The sequence below is a fragment of the Polyodon spathula genome, chromosome 3 (assembly GCF_017654505.1).
Source record: "Polyodon spathula isolate WHYD16114869_AA chromosome 3, ASM1765450v1, whole genome shotgun sequence".
Lineage (NCBI taxonomy): Eukaryota > Metazoa > Chordata > Actinopteri > Acipenseriformes > Polyodontidae > Polyodon > Polyodon spathula.
In genome coordinates, this window is record NC_054536.1 from 79,434,820 (window position 1) to 79,447,651 (window position 12,832).

General features: G+C 37.4%; 1 protein-coding gene across 2 annotated transcripts in view; it reads left to right on the forward strand.

The window, feature by feature from the left end:
- LOC121313453 (chromodomain-helicase-DNA-binding protein 7-like) overlaps positions 1 to 12,832 on the forward strand; it is a 67,499-nt gene that overhangs the window by 35,801 nt on the left and 18,866 nt on the right. For both annotated transcript variants that reach the window (XM_041245988.1, XM_041245986.1), the window contains exons 7-24: positions 760 to 815; positions 1,199 to 1,310; positions 3,340 to 3,423; positions 3,650 to 3,787; positions 3,887 to 4,008; positions 4,265 to 4,508; positions 4,765 to 4,941; positions 5,032 to 5,175; positions 5,999 to 6,281; positions 6,904 to 7,114; positions 7,537 to 7,732; positions 7,840 to 8,007; positions 8,377 to 8,556; positions 8,761 to 8,871; positions 9,159 to 9,364; positions 9,702 to 9,901; positions 11,213 to 11,372; positions 12,688 to 12,777. In XM_041245988.1, coding sequence (XP_041101922.1) covers positions 760 to 815; positions 1,199 to 1,310; positions 3,340 to 3,423; positions 3,650 to 3,787; positions 3,887 to 4,008; positions 4,265 to 4,508; positions 4,765 to 4,941; positions 5,032 to 5,175; positions 5,999 to 6,281; positions 6,904 to 7,114; positions 7,537 to 7,732; positions 7,840 to 8,007; positions 8,377 to 8,556; positions 8,761 to 8,871; positions 9,159 to 9,364; positions 9,702 to 9,901; positions 11,213 to 11,372; positions 12,688 to 12,777 — 2,882 coding nt within the window. The remainder of the gene's footprint in view (positions 1 to 759; positions 816 to 1,198; positions 1,311 to 3,339; positions 3,424 to 3,649; positions 3,788 to 3,886; positions 4,009 to 4,264; positions 4,509 to 4,764; positions 4,942 to 5,031; positions 5,176 to 5,998; positions 6,282 to 6,903; positions 7,115 to 7,536; positions 7,733 to 7,839; positions 8,008 to 8,376; positions 8,557 to 8,760; positions 8,872 to 9,158; positions 9,365 to 9,701; positions 9,902 to 11,212; positions 11,373 to 12,687; positions 12,778 to 12,832) is intronic.

Consider the following 12,832-nt stretch of genomic DNA (forward strand, 5'->3'; position numbering starts at 1 on the left):
AGTACAATATATACCTCTAGAAGTCTGTCGAACAAGCTGCGTACAGTGTAATATGTGTATGTTTGTGCTTTGTTATCCTTTAGTGACGTTGCAAGTGTCAAGATTCGGATTCAGACTTTCTTGGTTGAAGCACTCAAAACAGGCTTTACCATTGTAATTTTCTTAAAGCGCAAAAGTGTAAATGATGTATATTTGAACATAATTATAGTATAGTTTAATAAAATATAATCATAGTATTATGAAATAGGTGACATGGGCTTTAAAGAGACATAGTACTTAATTTTTTGTTAGGTATACAAATGGCAAAGTTTTTATCCTTGGAAATGTCCTTTAGAATCAGCCTAGAATGAGCCAGCCAAAAATAATACTTGTGGCTTTTAGTAGTACAGCTGCAAATTGGCTGCTGCCTGAGGAAATGGTACGTTTGGCGTCTGCTAAACACTGTGGTTTTGGCAGAAAGCCAGGCTCCGGGTCAGGTTATTATGAATGGAGCTTGCATGTGGTTGAGGAGGAGTTAAAATGATTCATGACTTGGTTCACATAGAGAGCAAAGTGGTTGGGATTGGTAGGTTTTTTTTGTCGTGGTATTACACTAAATACAAAATTCCCTGCCAAAACGTGGGTTTTTTTTTAGTTATTTTAAATCAACATTAAGAACATTCAAACTGTGCTTGTTCTTGCACTGAGTAAATGTGGGTTTAAATAGCAATGACAGATGACTCTTTTTAGAAACCTAACCTGTGAATGTTTCTTTTACAGATGGAGTCTGGGGAAGAGGTGGAAGTCGAGGAATTTTACGTCAAATTTAAACATTTGTGAGTAAAGCACAGGCTTCGTGAGCAATGTCATTTTTCAACATGGGAATGAAGGATTAGATAAGGGAATTATGTTGGATTATAATTAAATGTAAAAGTTACTACAGAAAGACTCTGTTCTATGAACACTAGGATTTGTGAATTACATAATTAGGAATTGATATTTGGGGCCTGATTATTAAGACATGGTAATGTTAATACTGCGACCAGTTACGAGAATGTGAATTCTTGTTTCATTGTATTTATTTTTTCAGAATGGCATCTTTTGTTACAGGTCAGCATTCTTGTCAAGTTGAAATAACTGTGTTAACTTTAACTGGATTACTTTAATAGTATTTAAAGAATGACCATGTTGTATAAAACTGACCACCTTGTAATTTTAGCTCCTACCTTCATTGTCGATGGGCTGATTTGGAAGAGCTGGAGAAAGACAAAAGAATCCATCAGAAGATCAAAAGATTCAGAGCTAAGCAGACCCTCAAGTTCCTCAGTGAGGTTGGCACACTATTTAAATATATATACTTTTTTGCACTGCCTTTAATTACGGATGTCTGCTTTGTTCATAATGTTTCTTTTCTTTTGAATGTCATACTGAAAGGGGCAAATACAGTCATGGTGACAAGTACCATATTACTTTGCGTTAACGCCATGGCGTTTATTTTAAATTGCTAAACAGCTGAGGCGCTTATTCAAGGGTGGCAGTATTTGGAAGTACTATGGTTTTCGAAAAAGCATAATTTTTTTATTGCATTTTATGGTATTTGAGCGAGGCGTTTGTTTCTGCGGATACAACTTGATCAGGATGGCGAAGAAGTCCTACAATTTTAAACTGAAAGCTGTTGAGCTTGCAGATCAGATCAGTGTTTGACTAGGTGATGTCACATACCAGTGTAGTGTAGAGAGGGAAATAATGAGAGAATTGCCAATTCAACACTGAGGAGGTAGGTTTATTTTCCCTTTCTTTTCTTGCAGCAGTTTCTAAGAGTTGCAGGGCTGAACTCTTTAATATACAGTGCATTTCTTTCTCTTCAACCAGCAAGACAACTAAACACTCTAATCTCAGTCTCCTGATCCAGGCAGGGCTTCGGTGAGGAAGATAAGTTGATCCCATGGCTACACTTGCTTTTGCTCCCCATTGACCCCCCCCCCCTCCGAACTTCCTGTCTGGATCAGGATTCTGCAGCATCTCATTAGCCAAAATACTGTGCATACAACCAAAACAGAAATGCATTTAAGAAAGTTAAATAATCATACAGCTCATGCATTACAACTAAGATTATTGTTTTCTTGCCAGTTTATATATTACACACACATTTATATATGTAATTTATTTATTTTAGTGCTGCTGTATTTACTCTCCTACATCAGTATCAGCACATGGTGCTGTGTACCTACAGTACTCTTTTTTTTTGTTTGTTTTGGTTCCATAAAAATAACAGTATGCTCCAGTGTGTAATTGTACTCTTTTAAATAGATTGTATTGAAGTTTATTCATTTCATTTTGTTTCTATTTGTAATGTTTTGCCATACTGTGTTTTAAGTGCTTCATTTATTTGAGCTGGGGTAGGGAAAAAGTGTACATGTTTCATTATTGAGAGTTTATTCGAGGATGGCATCTATTACAAATCTGATATCTTAGGGTGGTGGTAATTCAAAGTAATATGGTATATGTTGTCACACTTAAATTTACCAACTGTCATACAACACATTTAGTTCCTATTTGTGACCTACTTTTCTTCTACTAACACATGATTTAAACAAGCTATTAAAGGTTTTATCTTGAACTGCCTGTTTCAAATGGGAAGTGGTTATATTTAAATTCAGCTGGTGGGGGGAGAATGTATTCATCTAACAGGCTTACTTTGTCCGTGTGCCTGATCAAGCTGCTTCCAGTCTGTTGTAACATAGTACCAAACTAATTTAATTGTATTGTAAGGCTGTGCTTTTCTTGGATCAGAAGTCCAGTGGTCATGGACTTGCCTACTGAAGAAAAATTGTTTATTTTCGGTTTTACCTTTTTATAGCTTTTAAGTATACTTGCATTCTGAAAGGCTGTGTTTAACATAAGTGCTTGGGGTATGAGCAATAGTGCGGTTTAAAATAGTTACACGCTGTCATTTTCTAGAAATAAGATTTATTGCTTGGCTCATGTAAACCACTGCTGACTTGTATGTAGGCAGATCACCTTAACATTCCATTAGATCTGATTGTCCAAAATTCTACATGCAATCCTTGCTAATTTACAGTGCACATTGTACTTTGAGAAATACCAAGCAGCTGAAGTGGATTGTGTTTTGGAAAGCCCTTTTTAGTGCTCGTTAGTGGATTGTAATTTCACGCTTCATTTAAAATATTCTTAAACATTCTCTCACTGTATAAGGCTTTACACAGTAATTGAGGTCCAGTTCATGAAGCCTGAAGAATCCTTCCTCATGGGGACTAATTCTTCAGAATTGTAGCACTTTAATCTGGGTTTTACTGTCATAAATTGACTCTTTGACATTTTGGTTTTCTTTATTTTCAGATGGAAGATGAGCATTTCAATCCGGACTATGTAGAAGTGGATAGAATACTGGATGTATCTCAAAGCACTGATGATAATGAAGAGGTAGCTCCTCAAACTTACGTTTATTACTAGACGCATGTCAAGTTGTCTCTTTTTTCTTGAGTGGAGTGTTCATGTAATTTGACTATCCCTTCCCAGGGAGTTGAAACCTGCTGTAAATCACAAGCGCCCCAGTCTAACACAAGATGACTAATTGCGAGTAAAGCATTACTACATCTGGCGGTGAGATGGTGTAACCTTTGTTTCCTGTTTTCTCCCTCCCCCACAGACTGTCTCTCACTATTTGGTGAAGTGGTGTTCACTTCCTTATGAAGACAGCACTTGGGAACTGAAGCAAGACATTGACCAGGCTAAGATTGAGGAATTTGAGAAACGGATGGCCACAGAACCTAAACAGACACGTGTGGTAAGAATTGGCACTGCACAGAGCTTTTTTTAAAATATGTAAAAGGCCATGTTGCGGTCACTGGAATACCACTAATGGGAATTGTTTAATTTAAAACAGGAGCGACCTCCTGCTAATGACTGGCAGAAATCCGAGAGTTCCAGGGAATATAAAAATGGTAACGTACTCAGGGAATACCAGCTGGAAGGAGTCAACTGGCTGCTCTTCAATTGGTACAACACGTATGTATACTTTTTTTTTTTTTTTTTTTTTTTTTTTTTTTTTTTTTAACTACTACTCAACATTTTTCTATTTTAGATAAACTGCTACTAACTTTTTGTATAAATTTCTTCATTTAAAGATATTCAATATATGTGTTTACCTACATTAAAAATGTGTCTAAATGAATAGCAATATAATCGTTTGTAAAGTAGCCCTGTTGTCTTGGATATTTCTTTTTCTATTTCTTGAATTCTTATCCTTGTTTACGTTTTTTAGACGTAACTGCATTTTGGCAGATGAAATGGGTTTGGGAAAAACAATCCAGTCCATCACATTTCTACATGAGATATTTCTGAAGGGAATTCACAGCCCTTTCCTGATTATTGCACCGCTGTCCACCATTCCTAACTGGGAGAGGGAATTTCATACGTGGACAGAATTGAATGTGATAGTCTACCATGGCAGCCAAGCTAGCAGACAGATGATACAAACTTATGAAATGAACTTCAGGGATTCACAGGTAATGAGCGATGTTCAGTGCTACTTAGTTTGGCACCCCAGGAGTGGTTACTGAAACTGGGCTGCATTGCAGACAATCTGATAATGTTTAGCTGTGAATATTTATTTACCTAATGTGCAAATTTTGGTCCCCTATGAACTCTGTCTCTTGTATAGTAATTTTAAAGTATACTCTTCAAAGGCAGATATCAATTAGGAACAAATTGATCTTCCTGTAAGCTGTGCTAGATTTCTTTATTTAAAAATGTTCTCTTCAGGGTCGTGTGATAAAGGGAGCCTACAAATTCCATGCTGTCATCACCACTTTTGAAATGATACTGACTGACTGCCCAGAACTGCGGAACATTCAGTGGCGCTGTGTCGTCATTGATGAGGCTCACAGATTAAAGAACAGGAATTGCAAGCTGCTAGAGGGGCTGAAAATGATGGACATGGTTTGTATTTACACTTAGGAAACTGTTCACCCAGTTGCTTCCCTTCTAGCTGCTGAAATACTCACTCATATTTTCTCTTGTTTTATGTAGGAGCACAAGGTTTTGCTGACTGGGACTCCTTTACAGAACACTGTGGAAGAGCTCTTCAGCCTGCTGAATTTCTTAGAGCCTGAACGATTCCCTTCAGAAACCACTTTCATGCAAGAGTTTGGAGATTTGAAAACTGAGGAGCAGGTACTTGAAGTTTTGCTTCATCCTGCCTGCTTCAGTGTGTTTAAGTGGAAAGTTTTTAATGAAGAGCTGGTGTGTAGTATTCCTTTGTAGGACGAGAGAGGAATCCAACATAGCAGTAACATTAGATGTAAGAAGTGAAGATTAGAACATGAGATGCTTTTGATATCAAGTGTTCAATGCACTTTCAAATGGAGATTCAGCTCTCAAGGAGTGAGTTGTCTGTCACGTGACGTCAATAAGTTTAATACAGTTGTGAGCCAAGTTATACTGCATGTATAATATGCAGACTGATGTGCTCAGTTGGTAATCCAGGGCTAATCACCAATGTTATGGAAGCATTGGTAGTGAAACTTGTTCAATCACCATTTTTCAAAATATGCTATTATATTTTTATTTAATTTACAAAATTTTACACTTGAATTTCATCAGTGTGTTTTAATTTGTGCAAGAGAGAGGAAGAGTGTATGTATGTATGTATGTATGTGTGTGTGTATATATATATATATATATATATATATATATATATATATATATATATATATATATATACACAGGAGGTGGTAGGAATTTCTACGCAGCCAATCATAAAGGTATATGTAGTTGTACACTAAGCAGTTCATAAGCATTTAGTGAAGGATGAAGTCAAAGCAATGTTAAAAGGACAGCACAGTTATTAAAGAATAATATAATGACTTCTGTTTAGATGTAGGAGATAATGTGTGTAAACTCTGTCCTTTCTGGTAGTTTTGGTTACTGTCTTTTGGTGATGTACTAGATTAGAGACCAGTGAATGACTTTTTTTTTTTTTTTTTTTTTTTTTTAGGTGCAAAAACTCCAGGCTATTTTAAAACCAATGATGTTGAGACGCCTAAAGGAGGACGTGGAGAAGAACTTGGCACCAAAGGAAGAAACAATCATAGAGGTGGAGCTGACTAACATTCAGAAGAAATACTACCGTGCCATTCTGGAGAAGAATTTTGCCTTCCTTTCAAAAGGGGGACCTGGTGGTGGTGGTAGCGGTGGTAGTGGGAATGCTAACATACCTAACCTTTTAAACACTATGATGGAACTTAGGAAGTGCTGTAACCACCCTTACCTTATTAAAGGTATGTGTCTATTTTTGTTTTGTTTTTAATCTTGTGAGTCTTAAGACTGCTGCAGTTTTTTGTCAGTTTTTGTTTATTTGTTATATTGTGTAATGCTATAAACTTTAGTTTACCAGTTTAACTATCAGTGGTTGGTTTTAATATGTGCCAGTAATTGAGATGGGTTCTCGTAGTGCTTTTAAAGGTAGAAGATAATAGACGGCATAAGAACAAAACTTCTCATTTAAATGTCACTTTTAAAAATGGGGGTAATTTTTGTATTTAGAAATACTGAAAAGATACAATTTAGTGTCAATACTGGATGATTTGTCAATCTGAATGACTTCATATTTATGAATGGTATAGGTGTGTGTCGCACATTTTCTGTCAAGTTATAACTAAATTATGCCTAAGATTTTTTTGGTTGTTGTGGACTTACTAGCACTGTTGTAGCCTTTATGATTACATCTTGATGTGAAATCGTAGTAAGAGCTACCGAGGAGATGTTGTTCAGTTTTGTGCCTGTTTAATGTATGGGTGAAGCCACAAGGCCTATTTTTGGTTGTACTGTTAATGGGCATGTATTTTGAAGGTGGATGAAAAATGGTTTATCTAAAAAAATCTGCAAACATTGCTATTGCAGGTGCTGAAGAGAAAATTCTGGATGAGTTCAGGGAGACTCATCATTTCGACTATCCAGATTTTCACCTGCAGGCAATGGTCCAGGCTGCTGGAAAGCTAGTATTGATTGACAAACTGTTGCCAAAATTGAAGGCCGGTGGCCACAGGGTGCTTGTCTTCTCCCAGATGGTGCGCTGCCTGGACATTTTGGAGGACTACCTCATTCAGAGAAGGTATGACTTAGCAGCATGCAGCCACTCCACACATGCACAAGAAAGCACGATGCTTTGGTTGACTTGGCACATCTGCCATTGAGCATATACCGACTTGGAATATTAATTATGTTCCGTACAGACAAACAGTCTTTCAGTTCAGCTTCATTTTGCATCATGGGATTTGGTGCATTCTAATGCCAAGGAACATTTTATTTGAATAACCTTAGAGAAGCTGATAATTCCAGTACAGCCATTTATTTTTCTCCTACCAACTGGACACGCTTTGAAATTATATATTGCAAGTTAATTGTAGTTTACAGTAGGTAAGGTTTCTTGGCTTTTATGATTAATGCCACAGTTTTATATAGTTTGTTCTATTAAACTGTATTGAATGTAGTTTTTGTCTTTGTCTTCATTTTTAATCTGTCATTTATTTTTAGGTACCCGTATGAGCGCATTGACGGTCGGGTGAGGGGTAACCTTCGACAGGCAGCTATAGACAGGTTTTCCAAACCAGATTCTGACAGATTTGTCTTCCTGTTGTGTACAAGAGCAGGAGGTTTGGGTATTAACTTAACTGCTGCAGATACCTGCATTATCTTTGATTCAGACTGGAATCCTCAAAACGACTTGCAGGTATGATTTTTGCACTTTGTTCAGTACAGTTGGTTAAGAAATGTAATTTGTTTGTTTTATTTGGTGTAACAAAACTATGCCTAACCCCCACCTCCCTTTGCCTCCAGGCTCAGGCACGATGCCACAGAATCGGACAGAGGAAAGCTGTAAAGATATATCGTTTGATAACCAGGAATTCCTATGAAAGGGAAATGTTTGACAAGGCCAGTTTAAAACTGGGTCTGGATAAAGCTGTACTCCAGTCCATGAGTGGGAGAGAGAATTCTGCTAATGGGGTATGTACACTTAGTTTTAAAAAGACTATTACTTTTAAAAATAAACACAATCTTGTTGGTCATCTGTGGATGTACATTTCACATTCATGTCATCTTAACCTTGCGCCTCCTGGTTTTAAAAAGATAACTGTCTGATGCCCTTGCACATTCAGCATCCTCTCTGCAAAGTGTGGAATCAGTAGCTGTTTGACATTAATGCAATTGGGAAAAGCCTTGCATTCATACTCCTTTCTTTAAAGGAAATGAAATGGCATCTTCAACAGATTGTTCTAGATGTGATGTAGATCAGAGGCTGCACATTGACCCATTTGTTGGCAGGATTGAGTGGGACCCTTTTTATAAACAAAAAAAATGCACATACATTTTCAGATGCAACAGCTTTCGAAAAAGGAGATAGAAGATCTTCTTCGCAAAGGAGCCTATGGTGCCTTGATGGATGAGGAGGATGAAGGATCCAAATTCTGTGAAGAAGACATTGATCAGATCCTGAAGAGGCGAACACAGACCATTACTATAGAGTCTGAGGGAAAAGGATCCACTTTTGCAAAGGTAAATCATTATGAAGCATAAGAAATGGCATGACTGTTAGTGATCAATACATTGAATGCGACTTCATGTCCCTAATTGGCTGTGATCAACAGCGGGCGGCAGTTACAGAAGAAGTCTTCTGTAAATATGTTGTTAGGTAGCTATCATTAACTAAAGCATTTGTAATGCTTGTACTAATTGTATACATTCCCTCAAATCCCTTAGGCCAGCTTTGTAGCAGCTGGAAACCGAACAGATATTTCTTTAGAAGATCCTGACTTCTGGCAAAAATGGGCCAAAAAGGCAGAGTTGGATATGGAAGCAATACATGGAAGGGTAAGTGTTAAATCCCTAAAAATAAATGCACTTGGGAACTTTAAGCATCATCTCAAGTCCCAATATAGGTGTTTTCCTATACTAATATATATATAATTTAAATACTGGTATAAGAAATATTGCTCCATTCTGTATTCCCTTTAACTTCACATGATGCAGGCGGACTACATACTGTACATTCCCCCTTGGGTTTCCTCGTTCTTATAACAAGTTCTTATAACGGCGTGAGAAGTAAAACAAGTACTTTTTGATAAAGCATGTTTTTAATCTCACATTTTTGGCTTCAGAACAACCTGGTGATAGATACACCCAGAATCAGAAAACAAACCAGACACTTTAGTTCGATCAAGGAGGAGGATATGATGGAATTTTCAGAACTGGAGAGCGACTCTGAGGAAAAGCCCAGTTTGAAACCACGTCGACCTCAGGACAAATCCCAGGGTTACCCGAGGAGTGAGTGTTTCAGGGTAGAGAAGAACCTGCTTGTATATGGGTGAGTGTGGTCATGTTTTTTGGTTCAGTTGTAATATGGTACAAAAACATATTTTGCTAAACTGATTATTCAGAAAGAATAATGCCTGTGCCTTTTTAATTGTATACTTATTTTTTTCTGCCTAGTGGGTTAAGTAGAAATGTTGATGGACCATTTTCATTTTAGGTAAATGCAGAATTTAAATTCTTGTATATTCTAATTTTAAGCAAGGTAAATTAGATAGTAAAACCAATTTTTTGTAGCATTAGAAACCAAAATGGTTAAGCTATCTAGATTAGCCTTTGGAACTTCCTTTTTAAAAGCTGAAACGTAAGTCCTTCATTTTCTCCCCTTCTAGCTGGGGAAGATGGATTGACATCCTGTCTCATGGGCGGTTTAAACGGCAGTTGACTGAGCAAGATGTAGAAACCATCTGCCGTGCTGTCCTTGTGTACTGCCTTAATCATTACAAGGGAGATGAAAACATCAAAAGCTTCATTTGGGACCTGATCACCCCTACTGAAGATGGGCAGACCAGAGCACTCCAGAACCACTCAGGTACGCCTGAACACAATTAGCATTGTGCCGCACATGCCAGAACACAGAAAATTAGCATTGCGCAGGCATCATGCTGCACACGGCATACAATGTCTCAAAGATGTTTCTTGAGCTCTCTGCAATAATTTAAGAGTTCTTATGTACTTCGAATAGTCACAGTTGTGTATTTTCAGTGTAATATTTGCAGATGCACCACCTGTTTTCATAAGGTTAGAGATTTGATCTCACTTTGATCGTAATAGTGCAAATAAAGGGTGTAGATGGTAGCAATTTAATGTTGTGTACACTTGATCCACTGCATAATGTAATTGTATTTTATTGCACATAAACCAGAGTCTTACTTTTTTCATTACATAAACTATAACTAGCCATTGCACTTGTGTGTTGCCTCAAGTCGTAAGAGGAACCAAGGTACCAACAGTAGCTCTTAAATCATAAGCCACATTTGATGCAGAAAAATAAATTATGGCTGTCGCGCAATAAAAAAAACAGCTTGATTGGCTAATTTATGGGCATTAGATTAATCTGTGCACATTTTTAATAAAGGTAACGATTTTTTGCTGACTTTGCTAGACATCCTATATTGCTGTAGCCAGTGCTGTTCCATATCGCCTTTTCTGTACAGAACAAATAGTTCAAGAAATATACTTTAATTGACAGCTACTGGTAAGCTACAGATACCTTTAATTGGAGTTTTGGAAGTGGCAAGTATATCCCTTCCCTTCCTGTGTCAGTTTGGGTATTTGTGGTGTATTTTTTGAAAATTCGGTTCGTAACCAAATCGGCTGATGTCTCCATTGTCTTATTATTAATATTATTATTATTATTGTAATTTAATTTGTAAAAAGCAAGTCAAATATTACTTGAAGCTTAGCAATCAATACCCCTAACCCTAGCATTTATGCCCCGTCTCTGCTCACTAATGATTGGAGATTTGCAAAACCAGGGCAGATCTTTGACTCTACCATTGGTTAAACCTACTAAAGACTTTCAACTGTGTGTCCTGTATCTGCTCACTTATGATTGGACTGCCGTAGGGAAAGATCTGTTTTATTTTATATAAAAAAAAAAAATTCTGCACAGTTTATTTTGTAAACAAAAAATGCCATCTTTTTAGATTAATCTGTGCTATTTAATTTTAATAGGAGCAGCCCTAATATAGATAAGAGATAGAGAGGTTGTAGGTATGTTTTCATTAACTCCTGTAGCAGTGGTAGTTTGTGGGGTGTGATTGGGACACTATTTCACAAGGTGAATGTTTTAATGTCTGATACTTTCAAATTCACTCTCCGTAAATTACTCGACTTACAGGACTGTCTGCTCCAGTGCCCAGAGGCCGCAAAGGAAAGAAGGTTAAAACCCAATCCGCTCAACCTGTCCTACAGAAGGCAGGTTGGCTGGCAAACTGTAATCCTGACTCGCTCTTCCAGGAGGATAGTTACAAGAAGCACCTGAAACACCACTGTAACAAGTATGTTTTTTTATCTTTTTGTTTTTTTCCCCAGACTTTTTAAACTGGAAGATCAGTGCTTTGCTGTGCTGAGAATGTCTTGATACTTGTTCTTAGCACAACTTAAAATGTATGGCTTTGGCTAATATAGTAATATTTTAAAAGGTATTCCCTAGTTCAGTATTAGTTTCATTACACATGAAGATCCCAGAGGAGTGTCTGAAAGTAAATATTCTCTTGTATGAGTGGGCGATAGTTCACGCTACATAAGAAACTTTTGCTTTTGACACTATTTACAGAGACAACCATTTAATTGTTTTTGTTTGTATGTTTAGTGTGTTTAGAGCTCATAGTAGAATTAGTGCTTATGAAAAGGACTTGTGGCTCTTCCTATCCATGCATGTTATAGGGGGATGTAATAGGAGTTTCCTCAAATGATGTAAAATTCTTTCCACAAATCTCACCTTGAAGGACCACCCCAGCTATTCAGTTGTTCGATGATTATTTTTTAGCAGACACTTTTATCCAAATAGACTAATGAGGTGAGTTATGCATCAATAACTGCTGCTGCAGAGTGACTTACAATAGGAACACCGAAGGACAGAGCACAAGGGTTAAGTTACTTGCTCAGGGTCGCACACAGTGAGCCAGTAACTGAGGTGGGATTTGAACAGAGAACCTCCTGGTATTTTATGTTTGCTAATATTTTCCAAAACATCTTGTCTTTAGACATTGTTGGGTAAATGTGGGGTTAAAAAGATTAACATATATATATATATATATATATATATATATATATATATCTATATATATATATAAATTTCGTTAGAGAGGCTATCCGATAAAAAATAATAGATCTGACGTATAGTTTTTTTTTTTTTTTTTTTTTTTTTTTTTTTTTTTTTTTTTCTGATGTGTTTCCAAAAATGGAATTGGGCAACAGCTGAGGAAATGTTACGAGATAATGAAGTAGAACACTTGCTGCCAGCCATCTGTTTGCTTGTTTACAAACTTGCCTCTGTACTTTAGAGGTGCTGGCAGGACGTGTCCAAACTTCACAAACTGCATTAGGTGGAAATAAATTAAATGCGCTTGGGCTCTGCTCGCTTCCGCTCTGTGCAGTGCAAACTGGTTGCCAGGCAGACCTGTTGGAAGCCAGCACAAAGCACCACACAGAGGTGATTATGTGCCACCATCTGTCATGCTTCAAGCCTACCATACAGCATGGCTAATCAGTCTTGGCAGGATGATGGATGAACTGCAGCAGATGCCAAAAGCTACTGTTGGCAAACAGACCCAAAGTTAAGAACTTTCTCTCCCCCCACCCCTTCCCCAGAGTCCTGCTGCGAGTCCGCATGCTGTACTATCTCATGCAAGAAGTTATCGGTGACCAAGCAGACAGTATCTTAGAGGGCACAGATTCAAGGTTGGTGGATTCATTGTGTTTCCCCCCCTCCTCTCTAAACTTATGAATATAAAAC